This window comes from Euwallacea fornicatus, chromosome 7, assembly GCF_040115645.1.
Source record: "Euwallacea fornicatus isolate EFF26 chromosome 7, ASM4011564v1, whole genome shotgun sequence".
In the NCBI taxonomy this organism is placed as follows: domain Eukaryota; kingdom Metazoa; phylum Arthropoda; class Insecta; order Coleoptera; family Curculionidae; genus Euwallacea; species Euwallacea fornicatus.
The window spans coordinates 1,515,914-1,542,418 of NC_089547.1; the positions used below are offsets into that span (position 1 = coordinate 1,515,914).

Below are 26,505 nucleotides of genomic sequence, written 5' to 3' on the forward strand. Positions count from 1 at the left end.
CATATTGTACTTAATATTATAATACACAATTTCATTATTTTCAGTGGTGTTAATTTGTTGTTGTATAAAAATAAGAGTCCCCAGGACTAAGCAAGAAATAGAAGCTGATTACAAGAGGAAACGCATTGCCTCTAAGTTTCGGAAGAGATTGAAAATCATTCGAAACCAGGATATGGGAGGCATAGATTTGCGAAAAGGTACAGCAAATAGCCTACATGTAGCATAAGACGTAATTTTTAGTATACAAGAGAATTTTAGCATTAGAAATAATCATTGAAGCTGATTATAAGAATGATGCTTTACAACAAGAGGGGACCATAGCAGATGAAAAAGACGTGTTAGTCCCATATGCAGGAAATCCCAACTTTGTAAAAGCGGCGAAAAATGTCATTAAAGTTGGGACCTTTTGTGCCATAAATGTAAATAAAAGTACGCCGCAGGCATAAAAAATTGACATTGAAGAGATGGAGCCCCTATAATGTTTTGTGGTATGCATACCAAATTATATTTTGCGTTAATATAACTAAATTGTTAATATAACTATTACGTTAAATGGAAACGGGTAGTTGCGTGTTCCTGAACCACGTTCGTTACAATGTATTTAATTTATAATTTAAAAATTTTATTGTTACATTATACATAAAAAAATACCGGCTTTTCTAATCAACCTACACATAAATATTTTTGTGATAATTGTATAATTGTGCAAGTATTTAAAACTTATCTACAATAGACAATGGTTATAGCTAATCATCCAATAGATGTATTAACACATATTGAAGTCCTTGGGAAACAAAAAAATTACTGAACCTAGGAAGTGATTATATACATCACTTTATTATCGCGATTTATTGAGGGATAGGTGATGAATCTAAAACCTCATTACTTGAAATCTTGTGTGGTCCAGGACCTCTGTCCTTAATTTTTTCCTGCACTTTCTGAAAACTAGATCGAATTTCATCTAAAGTAGATCCTAAACCTGATTTAATCCTGTTAAACTCTTGGGATAACAATGACAGTTTGCCCAATAGGAAATTCAAATTTTCGTCTACTTCCGTCATTCTACCAGTGATTTGAGTCACCTAAAAAAATATGATTGGTAACCAAAGTGAAAATCTGATATATTGAAACTTTACTTTTCCCTTCATACTGTCCATAACGTCCAGGGATCCGTTGACGTAAGCATCGGTTTGGTTTTGAAGCTTATTTAGTGTGTCAGTGCTGGCACTCATCTGCTGGTGCATGATACCAATTTGCCGCCACACTCTGCCGATTTCTTCTTGGATTTTGGAGGTCAAGTTGTGTAAAGCACCGTATTCTTCATCTAGGATTGACAGTTCAAAGTTTTCAAACCTAAAAAAAGTTTATCGTTTTACCAAGAGACCGATAAAATACCATTTAAATACAGAACCAATACTAAATGTGAAACGATCGAGGTATAATTAATAAATAGACATCAGCATATAGTTCACTCTTTTTTGCACAAATTAGTTAAGTTAAAGGGATGACATGATATTTTCTCAACTCGAAATAATAGTCAACAAAACTTTAGGAAACATCTATTTATAGTCTAGACGTAGTCCTCAGATTTCAACTTTTTTTGCTTAAAATTTTGATTAGTACATCTATATACTGGTTTGGTTCATGAAATCCTTCTACCAATATCCATCGAAACCAGCACATCGAATATTCCAAATAATTTGAAATGTTTGATGCTAAATAACAAATCGCTTAATCAACTCTTTACGTTTACGCCTCACCGCTTACTAAAAGATTTTTTTAGTGATCACCCGTTCAATCTACTGTACCTTTCATTAATTCCTTGATTAATTTCCGAAGCTCCAGCTTTCATCTGTTTATCAACTTCGGAAATAATTTGATGGACCCCATATTCCACACGTCTCTTAGTGTCCAGAACACTGTCCGCTGTTTGCATGATAACTTGCTCCATTTTTCCTAAGTTTTGAATTTCCGTTCTGAAACGTAACCCTGTAAAATCGGAACACATCGGATAATATTGATATTAAAATCACATACCTAATATTTTCATAATTACTAGAAAAACTTTCGGTTAAATGAGAGGTAATCTCAGTAAGTTCATTAAAAGAACTTTTAACAGCATCATGGTTCTTGGCTGCGTGCTGCTGAACCACCTTCAAAGTGTTCTCCAAATTTTCCAGCGATTTTAAGTGGTTTGAAGGAATTTGATGTTTGATTTCTTCTAGTTTGCTAAAGGTCAAATTTTGCACAGTTTCTATTTCTGGTTTTTGAGGCAAACTAGCAATTTGACTTTGGATTAGTCTGACGTCGTTTACGATTTCAATTACTTGGGTTTTTTGACTATCAAGCGCTGGAAATAAAACGTTTGTCAACTTCAATTTTACCGCACCCTAATTGCTATTAGATAAATGATGAGAAGCCAGCCTCACGCAGCAATCCAGTGCAGTAAATGAAGTCTCGAATGTGTCTGGTGTTAGATACTTAATACTTTATTTTATCCGCGATAAAGTTGAATTAAATATTAGTGTCAATTGCTTTTTACAATTGCCAGACCACAAATATCTGACACGTTTCATTTGTACGGTAAAATTTTACCTCATACTATATATTGTTACATTTAGCTCTCAATTGCGTGCGTTATATCATCTTTACTACTCGCTCGTGTGAGAACATTATTACCTCTGAGGAATTCTTGCTTCCATTCGTCGTTTTCCTTATAGTTCACCGTTGGAATCTGTGGAATCCGATTGTTATATTCAGCTAATTTGTTTTCATATTTGGCCAGCAGGCTTTCGCTGTTATCCAGTTGCCTTTTGACTTTTTCTAAATTCTCGCTAGATTTATTGCTGAGATCGTTAATACTATTGAGATTTTCTTGTCGAATCTTCTGCAAATCTTGCTCCATATTCTGGATCGTTGTAGTCACCCTTTCCATTTTGTCGACCACTACCTTTTCCATTGAAGTGAAGTCTTTTTTGGTCATCATGGGCTCGCTAATTGCTGCCGGAGGCGTACTGATCATCACCTTTATGAGTTTTTTTTTTGTTAGAATCATGTAAAATTTAAGCCGAAATAAAAACCTTTTGACTGATATCTTGATTAAGTTGATCCAATAACTGTGGTAGTTTGCGTTGAATATCCACGACTATTTCATAGATTAATTGTTGCTGCAGCTGTCTGTCCCTATCTTCTTTGTCTTTTTGCAACAAAATAGTTTCCACTGCAGCTACTCTTTCATCTAGTCTGCTTACCTAGAAATAAACAACTATGGATTTAAGATTGGACCACCACAAAGTTTGACATTGTTTACGGCTCCTTTAAGAGGGTCCAACATCTTTATTCTTTTATCGATATTAATGAGCCCTTTCTTAAGTTGCTCCCCCAGCTGTTTCTCCCTAAATTCGTGCCTTTCAAGCTTGTCGTCAGTGTTCCTGGCTACGTTCGCCATCTGGATTATAGCCAATCTAATATCTTCAGTCCTACATAATGAAAATAAAACTTAACCGGTAATGAGGAATTTTATATGGTATCATAAAAGCAGCCCAGAGAGCTAAAAATACACACACAACAGCTTTAATTCATTATTTTCCTTGGTTTAAAAGTAAAAATAAACAGAAGTTCGTTTACCCCCTGGAGTCGAGAAGAGTGCATTTCGGGCTTAACATAAAACGCGAACACGGTTTGCCTATCAAAATAAACGAAATAGAAATGCATTATTAATAGCTTAATTATAGGTGAGATTGTATTGAAGAGTTAAGCGTACGTAGCTTTAGAGATAAAGCGAGAAGTTAATAAGGGAAGTTGAATACAAAGGCCTAAAAGGGCAACAACATATTGCACAATTGTTTTTTTATAATTGTAGATGTAATCTACAATTGTAGGTTCGAGTTACAACGATATTTATTAAAAATTTTACTGTAATTTGTCACATTAGCGAAAACTCAAAATTACTCCTTCAGAAACTACGGCAACTAGAGCTTATGTCAATTTGCGAGTTACTTCGGTGGAAACAAAATGTTGATAAATGTTGCTATAAATTTTCATTATGTGCAACAAAGAGTTCTTATAAATTCTCGTTGTGGAAGCAGGGTTTAATACCACGTAATCATGGTAATTGTGATCGCTTACACACCGATTAAGAGATTAGATGTTATCGAATTCATTACATTCGCAAATTGTGACCATAACACGTAATCGTGGCAATTATGACCCAGATTACCTTCCAAAATTTAATTATAAAGTCATAATTTTATCATTTAATGTTTGTTTTTAAAAATGTCGTAATACGCCAATGATTACCTGAGGTTATTTTGCCCTAAGTGTCTTTTACTAACTGAAATATGTTCACTACCTAATCATAAAAAACAATGACTTGCCAGGATTGGGAAGAAAAATTATTTTTTTCCATCAGTTTTTGCGCTATTATATTTAATTGCAAGAACAAGTAGATGCCAATTCAGAATCAAGCAAGATAATAAAGAATTCACGTCCATCTGTTCATAGTTTGTAGAATTCCTAATAAACCCCAATTATCTGCCGCCACCGAGGCCATTAACTGAACTGTCCATTAATTTGTCCATGAACTTTAATAAATGATCAAATAATGAGAAAAATTGAATACCACAATTTTACAGTGATATGAAATCTGGCAATTTCCACAAGTTCTTCTTACAAGGTATTCTATAAGGCAGCTACATATCTTATAGACATACGAACTAACATATATCCACATTAGCATACTTATGCCCTCACAAAAATAAGACCAAAAAACTATCAAGTTCTGCCATATATGTCAACAATTTTTCAGATACATGGAGTACCTGACGAGCAAACCTTTTGCAAAAATTATAATAATTATTCCTATAATAAATGCCAGTTTAAAGTATCATTTTTATGATGTTTACCTATGTTTAAACTTACGTGACTGAAGCCTCTATATTGTTTATCCAACATAGCAAACAAATCAGGAGAACTGTTCTTTCAAACCACATTTTGAAGGTCCCTCTCTAGAACAGAGAATTTCTCATGAATAAATATACATCACTGGTAAACTTATAATTATCTATTCTGGGGTAGTGATAAATAATTAATGACTGTTTTGCTAAATAGTGTCAATACAAAATCATTAAGATATTGGTTAAATGACCTGACCCCTGACAATACGAAGTCTCGCTATGTATTTTATTATACAGTTATTGCAAAATACTATTGATCTACTTGGTATGCAAGGATTTAGAATAGCATTTCCTTGTTATAAATATCTGTACTTTTCCGATACTGGATATTGTAAGTTACTTACCTATATAAATTACTTGATTGCCTTCTTATGTGTTGCATAGGAATTATAATATTTCATCGTGCAACTTCGAACTTAAGAATAGTAAGTACAATACAAACCTAAACATTCTGACGCAACTTTATAATAGAAATGAGCTGGAAAGCAGGAAAAATACAGAGTGAGCCAATCTTCAGTTTACTATACTTTACTAGTAAATATTTAGGATCGTCCTACTAGAATATCCAGGTTTTTATAACATTTAAAACTTACCTAGATAGGTGCTAAATTTCAATTGTAACTATTAACACACCCCGAAAATAAATAACGTTTTTCAATTATATCAAAGACTAATGGCACTTCCATGAAAAGCATCAAGTAACTGAGAAGCAGAAAACGGCATATGCCGATCTGCCTGCTGCAGACACTTTGAATAGTTCTTCAATATAGTCTGGCAGTCGTCGCCTCTCATGTAGAGTATTTTGAGAATTTAAAAATTCATTACTCTCCCGCCACTTGAACATTTGAATTGGTGAAGAATTGCCTGGAACGAAATTTCGTTGCTGGAAACGTTTGTAATATATATTGGATCTAAACAGTAATACGTAGAGAAATATAGTAGAGAACGTGTAGAGTAAAAAATAATCTGCAATATAAAAAGGCATAAAATAGAGAAATAAATAAATAAAAGTTATTATCGTTCTAGGCAACTTAACAACGGATCATAATGCAAGAAAGCCTTTAGCATGCTCCACGTATTGTTAAAGACGAAGTGTAATCGCGTTTTGTAAGACGAAGGACATCAAATGTTCTTAGACGAATATTATATAATATTTTCTATCCTAAATGCAATATTACAACTAATAAATGCTTTTAGGCGTTAAGAAGTTTTTTAAAGTTATCAAAAAGTCTGCATATGCCGAAATAGAAACCGTATTGGTAATATTGTTTCCCTAGTAATCATAATTATATGCATCATAAAGACTGTTATGTACGCTGTAACGTGCATAACACATCGATTATAATGAGTGCGTAATAAAAAAGCAATATAGAGTGTAACAAATGAGTATTCTTAATAACTTTTTCTATCTAACATCCATCTGTTTAGAATTTTTGTGGATACGTCTAAAGGTTCGTTTTGACTTTACAATGAAGCGTCGAATGATTTGAGATCGTAAATCGACGTTGAGGCAGAAATTGACATATTCTTTTCTCCTACGACAATAAAAAAACAACAAAACTGTAGCATGTATCTCTCAAGGTATTTACCTTGGAAGCAGAAAAAACTCATATTGAAATTATGGCAAAACGTGTAGCGCTCACACTGAGCTGGTTAAATGGAAATTCGAGGTGAAACTGGAAACCTGAAACTACAAATTGGGTTGTCGGGTGCTTTTCTACGTACTCTGTTATGCCTTTCAAAATGATTTGGTTAATTAGAAGCTGAATTTGTGATATGTGCTCTTAAAAATGCTTAAGTTGTAACAAATGCAGATGATATTTGTGACGTCTGTCTTTCAAAATGTTCAACTTGGAAGAAAAACTATGATTTAAACTATTAAAAGCGGGAAAAGTAACCCTTTATTAAAAGACTAAAAGAGATTTCAAATCATCTTTTGCGGGAAATTTGGCATTATGCTTTTTTTAAGTAAACAATCCCCTGTTCGCGGATTATAAAGGTATTAGCAATGAAAGAGAAATTACTAAAAATGAGTATAACATTATTAAGCATCGAACTAATTACTTGAATAAAAGATTAATTTGAGGTCTACGAGCATGCAAGTTCAGTTTGAAAAATATTTAGTAATTTTAAATTTTCAAAAGTACTAAGACGCGTTGAAGGCGCCATATTCTTTTAAATATGTGGCAATCGCAATGTTATCACTTCGTTTAGCAGTTGGTTGGATAAGGATAGTGTAGCTTGTATTCAATGACATAACCATCCTAATGATATCCTGTCATTTATAGTTTTATGCATGCCACTAATTTAAAACCTAACCTAAAAATAATAAAAACATACAATATCGTTCCTAAAACTAAAAGCGCTTAAGCCTCTTTTTCTTTCATTTCTCATAAGTGTCTAAGTGTGTTTGTGTTTCTAAATGTACTTTATCCTCAAACCTATATATTGTAGATTTTTTATAGCGTCTATTCAGCGGCATTACTCAAAAAAGCGGTATTCATCCCATACTAAATTTAATGAATTATTGCTTAAAATGCCTAAAGAGTATAAACATATCGCCGAAGCTCAAATGCAGCGCATTAAAATTAAGCAGAAAAGTGCCAAATATGCCCCAGGTAAAGTAATCCTGCAGGTACTTGGCAGTGGAGCCAAAGGAGCTCCAAGAGCTGTCTATTTATTCTCTGACCAAAGTCGGTAAGCTGCCAATTTCATGTGTCTTTAGAATGTTTATTAATCATGATAGTGTGGAAAAAGGTATTTGTTCAACTGTGGCGAAGGCACTCAAAGGTTGGCCCATGAGCATAAAACAAAATTGTCCAAATTGGAGCATATTTTTATAACACAATCAGTGTGGAAGAATATGGGTGGTTTGCCTGGAACAGCACTAACAATTCAAGATGTTGGTGTACCAGAAATTACACTTCATGGCCCCAATGGACTGGTGAGTGATGTGAAGTAATAGAAGCAAGTTCAGCTGATTTAGACCTTACAGAGTGATATATTCTCAGCCACAAGACGATTTGTTGTTATTAAGGACTTAAGAATCAGAATGGCAGATTGTTCTGAAACAGCTATTTTTGAGGATAATGTTATGAGGGTCAAGTATGTTTCATTATATAAAAAGAAGAATGAATCATGTGAAATTGAACAGGTCAGTAAAGATATGATTTTAAAGTATATTAAATTATATATTAATTTTTTGTACTTTGGCACGCATAGTTCTGGTTAAACTGAAACAAAAATGACTTACATATTGAGTTAAATGGCTTTAAGTGAAATTAACTACTATGGTGTATATGTTTATAGAAGTAAAACTGATAGTTTTTTAAATATTGTCAATTCAAAAATATCAAACTGTTGTTATTGTGACAATAATATATTTTATAAATATATTAAAATTTGCTATGAATTGGTTTAGGTAAACCACACTTCACAATTAGACAATTCCTCAGAGAGTGAGGGAAAGCCCACTAGAAGCAGATCTTTGTCACAATCTAGAGATAATTGTGCTGTAGTTGAAGACAATACAGATTACTATGCATATGAAAGGAGGAATTCTCAAAATTGCAATACAAATAGAGTCCATTCTCAATCTCATAAGCCTTATGGTACCTATACCTTTTTGATTGTTTTATGTTGTGGTAATAAGCTCATACATTCTTACTTGTATATAATGTATTACAGATAAGGGATGCAGATCCTCTCCTAATACTGCTTCAACTTCAAATGAAAACTTACTTAAAGAATATAAAAAAGAGAGTATTTCCATGTGCTACATTTGCCATTTGCAACCTCATCCAGGAGCATTAAATTTAGATAAATGTGTGCAAAAAGGTGTTCCTCCAGGCCCCCTATTGGGCAAACTAAAGAGTGGGGAGGATGTGACATTAGCTGATGGTAGGGTGGTGAAGTCAAGTGAAGTTTGCTATCCTGATGATCCCGGACCGGTTTTTATTGGTAAAATAGCTATTTATCTATGAGTGTTTGGCATTCATTGTCTGTTATTTATGGTTACAGTTGTGGATTGTCCAGATCCGGAGTATTTACAGTCATTAGTAAATAGTACAGAAATTAGAAAGCATCAGAAATTTGCAAATTCAAATGAAGATGCTGCCTGTTTGGTGATCCATTTCACCCCAGCAGAAGTCATGAAATTGCCACGGTAAGTATTTCGATTCTGATTCGCGATGATTGTATGTATTGTGTTATTTTTCAGCTATAAACGGTGGATGGACGACTTTTGCGCTAGTTGCGAACACATACCGATAAACGAGCTAAATACCTGCATGGGGAGTGTGGCAGTGCATCGGATACAATATAAACTAAATATGCTTTCATCTAGTATTTTTCCTTTATTGGGTGACAAGGGAACTCCAGTAATTCATGAGGTATGGTTTTTAAGTACTTGATAGAGGTGCTTCAGCTGAGAATTCCATCGCTCTAATATAGAAAAACTGTAATATGTTCAAGATAGTCGCACTTCCTGTTATATAAGGCCATGTTGTCAATTTTCTTGTTTTAAATGTGACAACTGATAGCGACTTTTTGGTTTATTCTACATCCTATTTTTTTAGAAAATTTCAGCTAAGCTAAACAGGTAAATTGAATATACTTACCGTGTTGACATCCAAATTAAATATAATGCACTAGTAGTGCTATTTAAAAAGTCGACTCAACTGCTGTCTGGCCGTCATCCATTAACCAGTTCTTTTTCCTTAGCCATAAGCTTTTTGTAGTAAATTAATGGTTTCTCTAATGAAATACCTTGTATAAGCAATACAGTCTGTTTTAGGTTAATCAAGACCTCAAGACTAAACTTGACATTAGTGATCATAGCTTTAAGTATATTGGTGGTTTAAGCAGTTACCATTTGCGTCCTAAAAAAGGTTTTGATAGGTATTTTTGTTTCGGTTTTTTTTACATATTTGTCATCGACAGTATTTTCCAGAACTTCAGGTATAAATTTAGATGTGCAAGAATTTTTAAGTGAAACGTCATCTTTGCCGGATTTCCCGATTGCCCTTAGGGACTTACAGCAAACATTAGAGATGTCGAGAGCAAAGTTAAATATCAAAGAGTTTCCAAAATTATTGTTTTTAGGTGAGAGAAATATTTTTGGAAGCATATAATTTCAGTGTTATCAATTGTTTTTAAGGCACGGGCTCCTGTATCCCAAATAAAACTAGGAATACTAGTGGAATCCTTTTACAAACAAGGTAAAGAAACTTGTTTTAGGCATTTTTGCCAGACTAAATTCTACTTGATATTTAGTGAAACTAGCAACATATTAATGGATTGTGGTGAGGGCACCTACGGTCAGATTTTAAGATTTTTTGGAACAGATAAAGGAAACGAAATCTTGACTAATATTGATGCAATTTATATTTCGCATTTGCATGCGGACCATCACATTGGACTCCTTGGTTTATTGCAGGTCTTTACCTACAAACAAATGATTATACTTCAAATATTAAAAATTTAAATTTTCAGGGAAGAAGGAGGGCTCTGAATATTTTAAATATAGACAAACAACCACTATACTTGATAGCTCCAAGGCAGATTTTAGCCTGGTTAACTTTTTATGACAAATGTTTCGAAACCATTGAAGATGAATATGTATTAATTCCAAATGATAGTTTGGTAAAAACTTATTCTGACACATTTTTCTCTGTATCTCACGATAATGGATGTTCCAGTTATTGAATCAACATACCTATCCGGAGGAAAAGCTAAGCAAAGTGTTAAGTGACCTACAGTTTTCCGATATTAATACATGTTTCGTTCGGCACTGTCCTAATGCATTTGGAGTGTCCATATTGCATAAATCCGGCTACAAACTTACATATTCCGGAGACACAATGCCGTCGCAAAATTTGGTGCATTTAGGTGAATTTAAAGTGATCAACAATGTTTGATAATGAAGCTGAAAATTTTTATGTTTAGGTCAAAATTCAGACGTTTTAATACATGAAGCGACCATGGAAGATGACTTATCGCACGAGGCGGTAGTGAAGATGCATTCAACCACGTCCCAGGCCATCGAAATTGGTCAAGACATGAACGCGAAACATATTGTTTTGACACATTTCAGTCAACGGTATGCCAAATTGCCCAGATTTAATGACAATTTTGGGAATAACGTCAGTATAGCGTTTGATAATATGCAGGTATGTGTTTGTTTGCCATACCTTTTCCAAGAAGATGATTTGCATGAGAATGAGGAAATTAGCCAATGCTCTAAGTCTATCGTATTTATGGAAATTATCTTATTATAAAATTTATCATGAGAGTTTGATGTACTGGCCCTTAGACTCGTTTTATTTTTAGGTCAAACTAGATGAATTGCCGCTGGTTCCGTTGTTTTATCCTGCATTAAAGATAATGTTTGCAGAACATTACGAGGAGATGGAAACTAAGGCTATAAAAAGGCAACTTAAGAGCGAGCGACAAGCGTCGTTAGAACGTATAAAAATGAAAAAAACAACCAGCTGATTTTTTTTATGATAAATTAGAGGACTCGTTGAATTGTCAAATATATAGACTACTAGTTTATAAAAGTTTTTCATTCACATGGAATTTAACTTTAAGTTGAAAAGTAAAATGCTAAAATATTAATTAAAACCATTCCCTTTTGGGTTCTTCAGAATAAGCATTTGTTTTTAAATTATCCTCGTAGATATTCTAGTTTTCTTTTACAAAAATCTATTGTCTAAGAGATGGCGCCACCAAGTATTTCTGATTTTAATTATCTGGAGTAGATTGTATCTTTCTCTTACACGAACGTATTAACCAAGAACTGTAGAGTAACGCAATAGGTTTGGGGAAGTGTAATCTTTTTCAAATGAATTAGTAAGTAAAAGTCAGTTATCCAGCTGACGTTCTCCTTCATATGCGCATACCGTGTACCGTTCCAGTTGCATTTTGCATCTTTTTCTTGTATGCCTTTATGACGTTACAGAATCATACAGAAATGTCGGATGCTGTTCGGGTTGCAAAAATTCTTTTATTCAAAGTTTTTCACTCGACTTAGTGCGTTCCGGGCAGTATCGCTTACTCTAAAATCTACACAAACTTCTTTAAAAGATTTGTCTCCTTCGGGTTTCGGCGAAAATATTTTTATTTGGGGCGTTTTGACATCTGTCAAATTCGGGAGGGCGTATGCATTCTTGCTGAATTTTCCGTGATTTTACGTTATTTTTTCGTTCCATTGATTTTGTGTCGTGGAATAGAACCGCCGGAAAGTGCCTTCTAATTTATAGTCAAAATTTCGGTCCAAGGCATCCAGGAATCAAACACGGTAAGTCTTAACCAGAATTACACATATCGTTTTGTCTTTGGCAATTGAGAAGTTCCCGTGTTCGAATGTTTGCTTTATAATGTCCCAATGGATGGTTTTGTGATCAACTCTGTAAAATATGCATAGGTACTTATGTAAGTACTTACTAGGTACTTCCACTAGAGTTATTCCAGAATTCATAGACCACAAGGTTGAGTCTATGTGCCTAGTGCATAATGTATTTTTAGTTATTTTGCGATCTGTCTGTTTACGGCACATAATATAGGACATCCCATGATATAGCTCATTTTTAAACTAAGTAAAAGTAGGCTCTGTTTCTAGCAGAGATTACTTGAGCTCTACTCCAATGTCCAAAAACTCCTTGATCTTATCAGTTAGTATTGGAATATTAATATCAATTACTAAACAAAATCATCGTTCTTGTTTGCCTCTATAAGGTTGAATTGTTGAAGCTTTCGATCATATGATAATCTTCAGTTCAGAGATTGAATTCAGTGCCTATCATTACTTTGTTATAGTCATGTAAAATTCTCAAGAACAATCTATGGGAGATTATTCCTCAAGAATATTCTCAGTAAAAGAGAATTTCCTGAGAATGTTCTCTTGAGACTTGAATTTAAATTTAAATGGGAAAAAATTATTTTGAATAAAAGTTTCTACAGCACACCACTATTTAAGATTATTTGGATAATTTCTAATCTTGATAATACATATAACATGAAACAAGGTTAACTTAAATAACTAACATATATATAAAAACACTTTAAAATTTGCAGGTATGCAAATACTGATAAAAAAAACTTACAAAACTACATAGAAGTTAATAACAATAAGTAGGAAAAAAGGGGATTCCAAATATTCTGATGTCTGATTGTTGAATAACTTGGTTTTTATTCAAAGTCTCATTATCTAACTTTTCATCTGGATTGGCATATGTTTATTTTTTTTTTAAAGAATTTTGAGAATCTATATTTTTTTGAACAAATGAAATATATTAAAGTTATTTAAAACACAGTTTATCAATAACTCTTGAGATAGCCTGGAAAACCATTTGATATGTGACACCCACTACTAAAGGCCAAGTAGTCTTACTTAAGATATTTAATGGGCTAGAAATATTCTTCAAAATATAAGTCTTAAAATATTTTACAAAGATAACTTAAAAGAAAGGGAAAAAATCAAACATACATATGTCAATTGAGATGGAAAAACAGTTAGATAATGACTGAAGCTCTTAGGACAAATACCATGTCATTCAACAATCAGACCTCAGAATATGTAGAATTACGTTTTTTTCTCTCATTATTATTATTAACGTCCATTTGGTTTTGTTATTTTTGTTCTACGTTTACATATCTGAGTAATTTTTTTGTTTTTTTTTTAGAAGCCATTAGTAATAGGACTTAAAGTATTTAATAATATATAGGATGTCCTATTTCAAAAATCATAATTTTAATGCATTGCAGTTTAGCGAAGGATTCAGAAACAACTACTACGGCACTGGATTTTACAGCAAAAACTATTAAAATCTGGTTTTCACCTTATCAATACTTTGTTGAATGAAATACAGAGGGGTTTCAAAATGCTGACTTTTTAAATATCTTGCATCTAGGAAACCGAGATAACGATGAATTTTCTATCAGTGTCAGTTTTGGTTACATAAAAATCGAGCACAAGCTTACGACAACCCTAAATCACTATCTCCGTCAATAATATAGATACGTTGTAAAACCATCTAATTAGTTATACCCTGTACAACTAAACCTTTAAACAATCTTGGACATAAATTCTAAGAAAGACCTTTTAATACGCTCTTGTTGTGACCCACACCATTCCAAGGGTTTTTCTTCAACCTCCTTAAGTGAATAGAAGATTTATTTTGTAGGAGAAATAATTGAAGTTAGGAATTTTTACCGTTTACACAGAAGTAGGTATAATAATAGAAATATTATTAAACCTTTTATTATGAAATTTTTCATTTTACCTATCCTTGCGTAAATTTTAAAAATATTAAATTTGACCTTTTTAAGAATTAATAGTACTAATAAGTTGTCTATCACTGCGTAAGCCGTATTCACATAGTCACTAGGCGAGGCCGAATATTTAAGGGTCCAAGCTGGTATATTATAACTAAGGGATATTTATTACTAATGGCTCCAAAAGACTACTAGGAATTTCTGTATAAAAGACGATACTCATCGACGACACATTTCTTAAGGGTATAGGGCGCGTAGGAGGCGTCCACCCTTTCTAAGCCGGATGTTATTCTTATATTCATCTACAGGTTGGTCTAAATGCGTTGGGTTTTCTCACATTCTGGACGAATTGTTAAAAAAACTATACGATGTGTTTTGGAATCGATTTTTAAGAAAAAATTATTAGCGGAAACCGCATTCCTGTATTGCTTTTAGTTCTCTCAGTACAGGAAGTTTATCAAAACGTGTTATTGATAAGTTACCCCGATATCTCGATTTGTTGATTCGCGGATACCTTGGAATAACAGTGGATCAGGTCAAGAAACCATTTATATTATTTTACAATGTTTTTATTGATTATAATCCATTTTTATAAAAAGTAAAGTTATCGATACATTTCATTTTTGAGAAGATCTGCCGAAATTAAAAAAATTGCGAAATTCAACTAACTCGGCTAAATCTATCATCAGATTGAAGAGAACTAAGTGTATCTCAATAAGGTTTGCATATAATTTTTTTCCAAAAAAATTCGAACACCCTGCGTATGGACATTTATTTAAACATAGATAAAAATATTTATGCTTAATGGCATAGGAATTAAATTATCAGTCACTATCTGTGAAATGATCGTCAACTGTTGTTGTTTAGTTTCACATATTGAGGTTGGGATTTCATATTCCCCGCCTTTTTTCATCACGGATACCACCTTATTATAGATATTTAATAAATGTTAAGCTGGGCACGGGCTTATGACGTCATTTTCTTTTCCGACGCTGTAGGATTTTCAATATTTATCGAAAATATCAATACGAACCGAAATACCGATTGAACAGAAGAGCAAAGCAGAAAAATTGAAAATACCATTTTCATAAATGACCGATAGTTAAGATTTTCTTCTGATTGTGGATAGTTACTTGGATAAAAATATTCTGCCTGAAAGATCGATATAGGTATCTATCCACTTTGGATCAATATCTCCATGCAGCTGTGAGGTCTATTCTAAACTGTAAATCGTGTTGGGCCAGCGCCCTATTTTGTGAGGCATGTGTCACGGCATGTGCTGGTGTTTCTAATGGGCAATTCGAGCACCCGTGCCAGAACAGACGCAGTGTGACAATGTGGCCAATTTTTTTTCGTTTTTAGTTTTATTATGAGGTTTGGTAACATGTTAAAAGTGTGATTCGAGGTTCAGATAGCTTTCGCTGGCTATACTCACGCACTGGTGCGGGTGTCCGAATTCTTCATAAGTTTTTGAGTGGTTGATTGAATGATTGCAAAGAAATAAAACATATGGTAAAATATTTACCTTTTTCATATGCCAAATTCAACCGCTGTCACTGTCCTTTATTAACGCAGAAGTACAGCACCTGCATTTCAATGTAAACCATGATTTTCTACCTAGAAATATTAAATATTAATCATTTAATTCAAGACAAACTTCATAAAATTGATTAATGGTACTCATTTGTTTTAAGCCCTCCAACAAGCTATCCAATAATATCCTTATAGATAAATATGTATGGACGTCATCGGAGCGCCCACAAACGAATTCATTTCGTAGCGTAAGTTTCCAGGAAACAAACGAAAATCGATAATCCATGGCAACTGCACGAAGATAAATCAAAGTACGCGGTGCAGTCTGGCTTCCTGATGTGGGAAAATCGAATATCTGGATGCTTTTCCGAGGCAGCGCGTTGAGCACATACTCGATTCGAGGCTCAACTTGAATTTCCCAATGGATACACATTCAGCATCTTGAGAAGTATTTTACACTTTAAGAGGAGGAGGTAGTGACCTTGCTAAGATTTTTCGTTGTACGAGTGTGATTTGATGCTGCTCACAGGTGCTATACAACTGAGTTATTGAGATTTCTTTCCAGAAGAAAAAGTTGCCAAAAACTATATCGAATCATCGATTCCTCGCTTAATTCCAAATAATAACCCGATGCAACGCCCAGGTCGATGGCCTCGCCCGCTACCCTGATCTTGTCTCTTCGGGTGAAAGTCTGCTGCGCAGTCGTTTTGTCGATCTATTTATTCGGGGTAGGTCGCGACGTTCCCAAAATTGCTTATTTTGGTGACTTTCGACCGCAGCTTTCTACATTCTTAAATATTATGGAAATTGTGAACACATCGTCTTTTACAATCCCCCATAAGCGGAAGTGTCATTCAATCGGGCACAAGAGCCGGGATCTTTTAGGGGACCTGTATAGAGTTAATAAGACAACAATTCCTGGCTGTTAATGTGGCCATCAGTCTAAAAATAGTTACCATATCACTGGAAATGTGGTGGGTGAATTTTTTAAAGCGAGATTTATTCGTGTAAGCCGAAGAGGGCGTCAGCCTGCAGACAGCTTCCGCATCGTACCGGCTAAGGGTTAAAGCCCTTTCGGATCTGGAGTCTAGACGTCGCTGGGGCAGCGACTGTGCCATCAGAGGACAGCTGTGGAATTATTTCTTAGTTTGGGGGGGTTGGATGCAGGAATTTGGGATCTGGAAACAGGGGTTTACTTAGGAAAGCACGTACATGAAAAACTTTCAATTTCTTTGATGAGAAAGTTGGAAAAAGATATTAAAATCAAGAAAAAATTTACATATCCACTGTGAAAAAGGGATGGTATGTTCTCGCACTGCCATTATGCATCATCTAATTGCTACAAGTTCAAACAAAAATCTTATTTATGGGTGTGACCAGGAAAAACACTTTAAAAATCATTTCTGTTGTAAGATGTAGTCGAAGCAAACGATATCATAATATTTTTGAAGGATAACGCCTGTATTTGAGGCACGTTTTGAGCATCCAAAACGTAATGACTTTGAAAAATCGACATTTTTTACTTTTTAAAGGGCTGCGAACAGAAACCATTCAAGGTTGAAGCAAGATGACTTGCACTTTTGTACTGCAGGTTTAGGACTCCAATTTTTTTTTATTTTTGACTTTTTGAAATCTTGAAAATTCAAAAATGAAGATTGTTTAATAAAGCTTTTGAAACTAGGATAATGATAGTATAATCCGCTTTTCTCTGTCGTAAACCCTCGTGAACGTCCAGACTGTAAAAGTCTGAAAATTTCCATGGTTTTGTGTTGTTATCTTGAGAAACTATTAGAGTTGGGAATAAGGAGTTCGTCGTGACCACGACTGCTAAAGTTAATTCTATTTAAACTATCTTAAAAACTTTAGAAGCTACTGACAAAAAAAAAAGAATTTTGAAAGTTTGACACTTTGTGTTTGAGCAAAGAAGTTTTAAATTATTCAACTTTGAGTGAATTTTTTTCTGCGTTTTATCGTCTATTAAATTTTCTCAAGTAAAATATGAAGTATCTTGCATATGTATGTACGCGGCTACAAATTGTTACGCATTTTCTCAATGAAAATGTTCATGAAAGTGTTTTTGCGCTTTATTAAGTAAAAGCAAGAAGATCAAATTTCAAATAATGTCGTCCATAGAAACTCTTGAAGGGAATGAGTTTTTTAGCTTAATTACCATGTTGAAATCCCGTTTGATAACTTTCCAACTCTCCTTGGTATATAAAACCAGGGACGGGGACAGAGCCGTCGGGACGCGGGCACATCAACCCGCGGATATACCGGTCAGTGCGCGGTGGAGGCGTCGCAGGAAGCGGCGTCCCCTCGCGGCGACGGCAGGAACCATCCGCGACGGCCGGCCAGCCGAATCCAAAATGGTGTCTGTGACTGATTAAAAACGAGGGGAGTGGCGAACGAAATCCGTCGTGGATGCGATCTCGGGCGGCCAATAGACCGGTCCCCGAAACTCACGGTATTCAAAAACAATCGGAAAGTGCCGCGAAATGACCTCTGACTAGTGTGCGATGACCCTCACCTAGACCGCAGACACACCCTGACTTATTGATGCAACCTAATCTGTGATACTTCTTTCTACTATGGCGGTTCGAATGGATAGTAGCACTGCGACTCCTAGGAATAAGATTAATTACAATAAGATGACGGTAGGTTGGTAATGTACCCGATCGGTCACCTCCTTTTACCAGCCGTCCCAAAAGTACCAAGCGGCTGCCCGAAGCACTTGAAGAGTTTCATTTATTATTGTTTAAGTTTAACTAGAGACTTGCATGATTTGCAACTCGCCTAATACGCATTTGCAACTTGCATTTTTGCATATGTGCTACATTCGACTCGTTTCGATTCGGTCGCCATCCATATGTCAGTTTTTTTTTTGTAACCTTATTGCGGTTTCCCATAGAACTATACAGGTATCTATGGGCGGCTGTCACATCCGGAAGCATGAAATCATGCTTGTATGTTTTCGCGAGAACATTTCTTAATATTCATAATTAACTGATTCTATCTAACTTTTATGTTATTTATGGTTTTAAATCACTTTAACATTCTTTTATCTCTATCAGTTTTCTGCTATGCTTGTGTGTTGGATTGTCTGTATGCGTATTTGAAGATTAACGGTACTTATCTCTTGCCTGAAAGTAGTGATACATACAATTGAATCAACAAATCAACAGCATTTACAGCATACAGGGTGCTAGAAAAAAGTACGTCAATCAATTAATCACAAAATGGTGGAAAGTGCTTGTTTTTCAATGTCGTACTAAAACTATATGTGAAGTAAAACTTACAGTCAAAAGTAACTATGATTGAAAGTGTCACCCTCATCTGCAATCGCACAGTTGTCCTTAGGTCAACTGACAGTTGTCCTTAGGTCAACTGACAGTTGTGCCTCCTTTACTGAACGTTGTAGTAACGCACCGTATGTCGAACTGCAAATTGAAAAATGGTATTATCAAAGTTGTAATTATTTTTATTCAAGAAATCTATAGTCAGCCGACAGGTCAACACAATTGTGGCGCCCAGTATAGAAATATGTATTAAGCGCCGCGACCTTGGAAATTACAAAAACCCGTAAGCTCGCCTGTAAATGAGCGTGTTAAGACTAGGGAATATTTTAAATAATTTACGCTACGTAGCACATTTACGCACACATGACGTGGACCGTGGTGCATGTTGGTAGACTGTGTAATGCAGTGCCATGCAAATTGGCACCCTTCACGATGGTTACGCAATAGCAATCAAAACATAACCTGTTCGACATATGCCAATGTTAATGACTTGGTTAAATAGTTTTAGTTGTTAATTAGTTTCTGTTGGTGTCTGAGAGAAGGGCGAAAGATAGAAAGAGAGATGGAGGTTTTATATATCCTAGGAAATATGCCGGACCGAAATTTATCACCAGTCTACTGAATTAATAGAATTGTTTCCAAAAATGTATAATTTTATATGCGTCGGTGTTACTAGTTGTTCTTCTCCGACGGTAATAACCTTGCTAATTTTTCAAGATCGTTTCAAATCGTTCACTCGATTCACAACTTTCCTGCAAATTAAGTTACAAACATCAAATTGAAATGATATTCTGAAAATATATTTTTTTCCTTTATGAAGTGAAAACCGTTTAAGTAACGTCTATAAAATCACATATTTTTCAAAAAAACTAATTTGATAGTCATGTGGTGATGTTTTAGTTGCCATTTAAGATTAAATTCAATATGGCGTCGTAGATGTCACATGCGACAGTTGGGAGGATTTCTAATGGCAGCTGAAGAGGTCAATTAGCTCTACCGACTGGTGCCAGAAACGAAAATTTTATATAAAATACTTCTAAATAACTGCAACTAATATGTGGTTTTTATTTTTATCTATTTCTTACTATAACTGAAATAAGTGAAAAACCGAAAATAATTTTGTAGATCATTTGCATCGTGCAACTTCCTTAAATGCACATTTGTTTTCCTACTTAACCGAGTCCGTATCTGTTATCTTTTATGCGATCCCCATGTCCCCAAAACTTTATCCCTATATTCTTTTTTACGGGACGTCGCAGTATGGACCTATGTATGTGTCTGATTAAATACCTTTAAATACTTTCGCGTGTCTAAAGAAATCACCAATATTTCTATAAATTTGCCTAAATTTCACCAAATTCTTGTATTTTTCCGATAGGTTTATATGAAAATTTACCAGTAATTTTTCCCTCAAGGTGACACCCTGATGACTTCTTACGTCTTTTGCCCTATCTTGAGTATGCTAAATGATTCTAAGGTGCAAATTGTCATGTCAATTATTGTCATTCAATATCTATTTCAATTCCCATATCTTTATGTCATAAGAACACCTATACATAGCGGTTTTTCAGCCAAAAAATTGGACTAATTTAAGCGAAATGTCGGCTATGTTTATTTATTACGTCCAGTTCTTTCTATGTAGGTGATTGGTCGAATACCTCATATGCGTTTTTAGGTTGTGAAATGTTTGTTACTTTGTCAGTTTGTTAATATTTTTAGTAGCGAGTTCACCGGAACAGTTCCCAGTTAAATAAAATTTAAAAAAAAGTTAACATCAGTCTTACCGGGTTTCATATTTTTGCATTTCCTTCAAATTGAGCTTTAAAACGCTGAATTAACCGAACTCGCGCCCCTCATCATACATCTACTCTGGCAAGAACTTAAGGTTTCACGTCACATCTACGATCTCGAGCTTCAGTCATGGAAACCTCCCATTCTGTTTTTTTTTCTGCATTCCGCGATCTGAATGTTCACGTTCATCTAAAAGAGAAAAGTAATTATGAATAGGATAGAACTATCGATCTCTCACGGCTTCGTCATTAATAAAATTGCAAAACGGGGCCCCAAGGCGTAGTTTCTACTGTACGAGGAGAGCATCCGGGTTCGGTTGCAAAATTACGCTTCGTTGGGTCGTTAATAAAACGCAGGTTGGATTGGAATGGGTCAGTTTCACTTGCTCGAATTACTTATTGCACGTTAATCTTTTATATCCGGACCCGCTAGAACAGCTGGATCAAACTGATAGTATCGAAGTAGTAGTTCTTTGACTTCGATATTCATTATTATTTCGGAATTACAGAGAATATGCATGGGTATGTTGTGGTTCCCAGATTTCAGAGTATAAATCGATAATGATCAATATTTAATGTACATATACAGGGTGTAACATATTATCGTGGAAAAATATCAAGGGCCAATAGTATTCTGCAAAAGAATTTAAAACATTTAATTCGTTCTTCAATTCTTTAGATTTTTGACGTCTTGCAGCGTTTTCCTATCTTAGACAGTTTTCGCAAAATTTGCAAAAATATCTCGATGCAAGTTAAGAAAATCCCGTCTACCTATTCCATTTTACAATATAATTGTAAGATGTCATGGTTGAGTTTCAGCCATTTTAATAATTATGTTTTGATTTTTAACGTTTTGCATTTTCAAAAATTTAAATGATAGCATACGCGAGAAAACCGCAAAATGTAACAAAAAATATCAAATTTTGTCATTCTATATATCCAAAATGGTGCGTTTTTGACCACGGGTATATTATCATTTTTTTATTATCTTGTAGAGTACTACCGCCCCCTGAATTGTCTCCATTATGATATGTTACATTGAGTATATCACACGTTTAAATGTGTTCTTTGTGTACCTCTTGGTATATCTCTGGGACACCAGTCATCTTACGATTAATACGAATTCTTTGTAAAGGTTCCATTTCAATTATGAACAAATATCTTTATGACTGCATTATTTTCCCATAGTCGTATCATTATCATTGGCAAAACGTCTAGCACATCACTATTGGACCATTGTGTCTATATTATCTTAACGAGATAAGTGCATTTGTCCACCGGACGTCCCTCTCGCCTTATTGACTGGCTTGTTGATAATGAAAATTCGAAAAGTCATTACGTGGCTTAGATAAATCTGTTCTGACATAGGCATATTAAATCTCAATTAGTCCCTTCATTGCTTTGTAAACTTAAACAATCGATAATGGTCGGAAAAGTTCTAAAAACGGGGAGGGGAAAGAGGTTGTTTTTGTTTTTTTTCTGTTCACACAGATGAAGTAAAGCAGGGTTAGTTAAAAGGCTAATTACAGGTAGTACTGCATTAATGTTGGCCCTTGAAAGGTCCGGGTGCAAATAAAGATATTTCACCTAAAACTTAATGTGCTGGGGTGGAATTTTTAAAATTAGATTTTAATTATAATTCGATTTTAATCGACTTTGGTAAACTGCAAAACCCATTTCTTTAATGGTATACATTTTTGAGCCCTTAAACATTCAGGTACATACTGGGCGCTGTGTTTCGATATTGTGACTCGAGGCCAAGGACCCATACGAATTTCCTTTGCATTCCAACCCATCTACCCCTAGATTTGCTACTGTTAATTACAGAAAAGGTGCAGGCACCACATTCGAATCACTCTCCCGATTCATATCGATAATGAGACACGGGTCAGATTTTGTGATAACAAAACGGCAAAAATCCGCGCCATTTGATTCTTCCTAAGGAAGAGAGCATGGTCAAATTCAGTGGCGTAATTACGTGTTGATCCAGGTCGATTTTGCTGGCGTCCAACACCAGCCATAGCTTGATCACATTTGATACTCACCGCAGCATATTCTTGTACCTCTCGATCGATCGTTGTTTCGTTAGCTGCCTTTTTATTATTCCTGTGTTGTGTTGATTTCACGCTATATTGTTCTGTCTGAAAGTAAAATTAAAACTAGATAGAAGCCTTGCACAGACCTTGTATGGAACTATTTCTCCCAGTTGTTGACCCTAGATAGGACCGAGAACACAGGTAGTTTTCGGTTCCTAAAATTGCAGTCGCTTTGTCGCCTCGACAATAGAAAGGAAATCACAATATTTCAAACAACATGCTCGTAGTATATTAAATCTAAAATTCCTACTAAAAAGAAACTATCAAAGCAAGACGCTTTAAATGGATTTACGTATTTATTCCTTAGGTTTTCTTTGTGCATACTGTTTCTGCGTTGAATAACCGCAAAAATTCGAAGAGTTCAGCCTCGGTGGATTTAAATCTGCAATTTTCGAGCGAGTTTAACTAGAAAATCTCACGTATTCGAAACGTAATTTACAGCTAGGGGAAGTTACCATTCGCCTGCATAGAGGCGCAGAATTTTTTTTTCTCAGAAGGTCAAACCGGCTGAAGCAATATTTCTTGAACGGTCAAAACTTTCGTCGCGCTACGAAGTGCCCATTTTGACGAGTATGTGAACCTAAAAACTCCCTGTGGGTTTTGTCCGCGTCAGGCAAATCCGCAGGCGCAGAAAGCTGTTTTTCGGGCCGCTGGAAGCACAGGCCGTTCTTTTTTTGATACATCGAGACATTTTCCGATGTCCCCCTGCAAAATGTCCATTTTGACGAATATGTGGTGACCGCAATTAGACGAGAGGCCGCACCGGTCATCCACTACTAGTTCCTGCCAAGAACAGAAATCGGACCTTCTCGACCGAAGCCAAGAACCTAAGAAAGAATGTCCGGTATGCGATTACAGTAAGTGACACAGATGCCAGCCGAGGTTGTCGGCCATTATTAATTTCGTTGATAGCTGATCGCTTTTCGATTTTGTACTACCTCCCTTCTTGCGATCGAAAAACTGAGGACAACCGTCCGTAAATACTTCCTTCCTATGGAAAAAAACATCTATAGACACAAGAGGGGACTAATGCCGTTTCGCGGGTTGAATACACTCATTGAAAAAAAGGATGTGTGCTGTTTTAAGTCTCTGACGTCAATGAATGGTTCCGGTCACGTGGAGTCGGTGCACGTTTAAATTTAAATTTCACTGAGGTTGAGAAGACCGGACTAATTAAAGAATAATATCAGTCTTTTCAATAGGAATTTAAATGACCGTACAAGATTCTGTTTAATTAGAAGCGAACATGCTCAGAACCTGCAAGCAAAAAATTTCACAACGTCCGAGCGGGGCTCTTTCGGAGTTTTACAATGCGGTAATGCGAAACATCCTAGGAAATCGAAGTTTTGCAGTTTTATGTGTGAAATTGGCGAGAAAATTCAAATGGTTTGGGTTTTGACCTCTTGCTTACAAGATCGGCCGTTTGTCGTAGTCTATCGACGTCTCGTTAGGAGTCTTTCTAAATATCAATATTTAGAGTGTTTTGTTTTGTTTTTTAAGTAGTAATTATAATAGAAAAAGTTGTTGTTTGCGGAGCTGATTTAAGAAAATAGCAACGTAAGTGAATGCCCTACAGGAATATAAATTTTTCTCTTAAACATCCGAAGAAGACACGGAGACAACACCAGTGGATGCGAAAGTGCGCAAATGGAGTTCAAAGATATGCCGTTTTAAAATTTGAAAACACTACAAATCGATCTTGGCAATTTTTCAGGACCTTCCTTAAAAATTGCATTGATAACGTTTGCATCAACCGCTTGAATAACCTTTGGTTCCAACGAGATAGTGTTCCGCCACATGACGTTTGGAGAGTGGCTGATTATTTGCCTGAAATATTTCCCGGTAGAGTCATTTCAAACAATGGAGACATACGTTGGCCGACGCGTTCACCAGATCTTTCCCCATTAGATTATTATTTATGGAGAACTATTAAAGACTTCATTTATAAATCTATGGCCACCGATATTAATGATCTGTGAAGGAAGATAGGCGCATCTTTAAGGTCCAAGTTAAGATAGGGTGTTTTAAGATCAATGTAGAATTTAAGGAGACGCATGAGCAGTCCTTGGAAGAGGAGAGCGAAACTTTTGAGCAGCTTTATCAGGTTTTTTTTATTTTCCTGTTCCTTATTTTGTCATTTCCATGGCACTTTTTACAAAAAAAAGCGAATTCTGAATATTTTCAACAAACTGCAAGACCAAATCTTAACATACACCATATTAACTCTCCAATATCTCCGAAGCACATCGGATTTTTCAAATTCTAAAACGGCATGTTCTGAAACTTCAAATAATGCAAACTTGCCCCAATTTAACTGACCCGGTACCTTTTATGGTTGCCGAGATCCCGATGGTTGAGTTTCAAAAACTGACATCCTGTATGTATTTTTTGAAACTGACGTTAAGTTGGAAATCGCGAAGGAGTTCACGGCCGCACGGTGGTTCGAGTCTTGAGTAAATAAGGCCAAAATACGCGACACGGAATATTCAAATGGATTCAAGCTATCGCGTGGAAAGAACGATAGAAAGTCCCGAAAGTGGTAGCATTAGTTATCCTTTTTTAGTTGTTTTCGAATTTCACGGTCAGCGAAAAAATACATATTTTTGGTACTTAAATCTAGAACCAAGGAGATTGGCAACACCGGCAACATGGCGCACTTGTTAAGGTCGTTCCGCAATGGCTGCGCGACGAGATTCGCACATTGTCAGCATTGTGAGCGCGTTGCCTTTAGTTTGAATTCTCCCGTTTAGAAAGTCGGACTGAAGGTCTAAGGCCGCGTTCGGAGGTTTGAGATTTCCGCTCTCGCTCGTTCATCTCGGAATTTCCTGTGCACAACCTTCGGCCGAATACCAATGATCATGTGATCTATGCATGTGTTTGTGTGTCAGAGACTCGCGTTCGCTTTGTTTTTAGTTTTACATTTATTTCTTATTTTTTTTAATCCGCTCATCGGGGGTTGTCTTTGTTCGTGAGATTCTTGGTCTCGATCGGGCTTCAGCTGCTACTGCATTCGATCCTGGATATTTTCTCGTTTATCAGTTTTTTTGAATGCACTTCTAGGTGAGTGACTAACCCCGAATGATACAGATAAGGCGGCGATTTATTTGTGTATGTGATTTAATTCGTTTTTTAGTTGGCGAATTTGTTTATTGTTTATGGAGAAGTCACGTCAAGCTTTTAACTACGTGGCAATATTGTAGGTGTGCATTAATGGGCACCACCCTGGGGTAGCTAAGGGAGGCTCAATCCGAATATTGAAAGAGAATCTTTGTCGGTAGTTTGTGGTCCGTTATACCCAACTCTTAGCATCAAATGTCTGTCGATTCCATTACCAGAATCATTACATCATAATCAAGCTGTAACTGTATTTTTTTCCTGATAGTCCGATTCAATATGTTGCCAACAGTTTAAATAATGGATAACGAGATTACAACATGCATGTCGTATAGAATGAGTACATATTACTTGGCAATTTTCTTGAAAGGTACATGCGATTTACGATTCGAGACAATATAATTTTGTTTAGATTTATGGGCCTAAATTTAATACCTTTCAGGGG

The 26,505-nt window shown here is 35.4% G+C and overlaps 3 protein-coding genes across 11 annotated transcripts in view; 2 read left to right on the forward strand and 1 right to left on the reverse strand.

Annotated features, from left to right (window-relative positions):
• Positions 1-476: 476 nt before the first annotated feature.
• Positions 477-5,760, reverse strand: LOC136340412 (putative leucine-rich repeat-containing protein DDB_G0290503). Of its 2 annotated transcripts, none has more exons than XM_066284470.1 (9): positions 5,549-5,760; positions 4,921-5,006; positions 3,311-3,479; positions 3,081-3,251; positions 2,680-3,025; positions 2,038-2,350; positions 1,809-1,976; positions 1,137-1,353; positions 477-1,082 (listed from the first exon to the last, which is right to left on the reverse strand). In XM_066284470.1, the coding sequence occupies exons 2-9, from the start codon at positions 4,989-4,991 to the stop codon at positions 849-851; spliced, it is 1,689 nt and encodes a 562-aa protein (XP_066140567.1). In that variant the 5' UTR covers positions 4,992-5,006; positions 5,549-5,760; the 3' UTR covers positions 477-848. The 2 variants fall into 2 exon arrangements, with proteins under 2 accessions (XP_066140567.1, XP_066140568.1); XM_066284471.1 differs by lacking the exon at positions 5,549-5,760 and adding an exon at positions 5,300-5,398.
• Positions 5,761-7,232: 1,472 nt separating this feature from the next.
• Positions 7,233-11,515, forward strand: RNaseZ (ribonuclease Z). The gene is made up of 15 exons (XM_066284469.1): positions 7,233-7,652; positions 7,713-7,899; positions 7,951-8,109; positions 8,377-8,566; positions 8,643-8,915; positions 8,976-9,120; positions 9,175-9,346; positions 9,751-9,854; positions 9,907-10,058; positions 10,114-10,174; positions 10,230-10,392; positions 10,449-10,598; positions 10,655-10,844; positions 10,902-11,125; positions 11,286-11,515. Exons 1-15 carry the CDS (start codon positions 7,378-7,380, stop codon positions 11,448-11,450), a joined length of 2,610 nt encoding a protein of 869 aa, XP_066140566.1. The 5' UTR covers positions 7,233-7,377; the 3' UTR covers positions 11,451-11,515.
• A 336-nt stretch (positions 11,516-11,851) lies between these two features.
• shep (alan shepard) overlaps positions 11,852-26,505 on the forward strand; it is a 39,564-nt gene continuing 24,910 nt past the window's right edge. For 2 of the 8 annotated variants that reach the window (XR_010732280.1, XM_066284262.1), the window contains exon 1: positions 18,143-18,418. Coding sequence is in view for 5 of the 8 variants with exons in the window: in XM_066284262.1 (XP_066140359.1) it covers positions 18,353-18,418 (66 nt within the window). In the remaining 3 variants the exon portion in view is untranslated. Of the gene's footprint in view, positions 12,256-18,142; positions 18,419-25,669; positions 26,007-26,505 lie in introns of those variants that run through there. The other 6 variants (XM_066284260.1, XM_066284261.1, XM_066284265.1 and 3 more) reach the window with 5 other exon arrangements.

Bases quoted from the DNA above. Each gene is read 5' to 3' on its own strand.
- LOC136340412 (XM_066284470.1), bottom strand. From the start codon at position 4,991: ATGTGGTTTGAAAGAACAGTTCTCCTGATTTGTTTGCTATGTTGGATA. The intron at 1,977-2,037 runs GTATGTGATTTT...GTTACGTTTCAG, and splicing joins AGTAATTATGAAAATATTAG to AACGGAAATTCAAAACTTAG. The intron at 1,083-1,136 runs GTAAAGTTTCAA...ATATTTTTTTAG, and splicing joins TGGACAGTATGAAGGGAAAA to GTGACTCAAATCACTGGTAG.
- RNaseZ (XM_066284469.1), top strand. From the start codon at position 7,378: ATGTACTTTATCCTCAAACCTATATATTGTAGATTTTTTATAGCGTCT. The intron at 10,175-10,229 runs GTAAAGAAACTT...CTTGATATTTAG, and splicing joins GGAATCCTTTTACAAACAAG to TGAAACTAGCAACATATTAA. The intron at 11,126-11,285 runs GTATGTGTTTGT...TTTTATTTTTAG, and splicing joins TAGCGTTTGATAATATGCAG to GTCAAACTAGATGAATTGCC.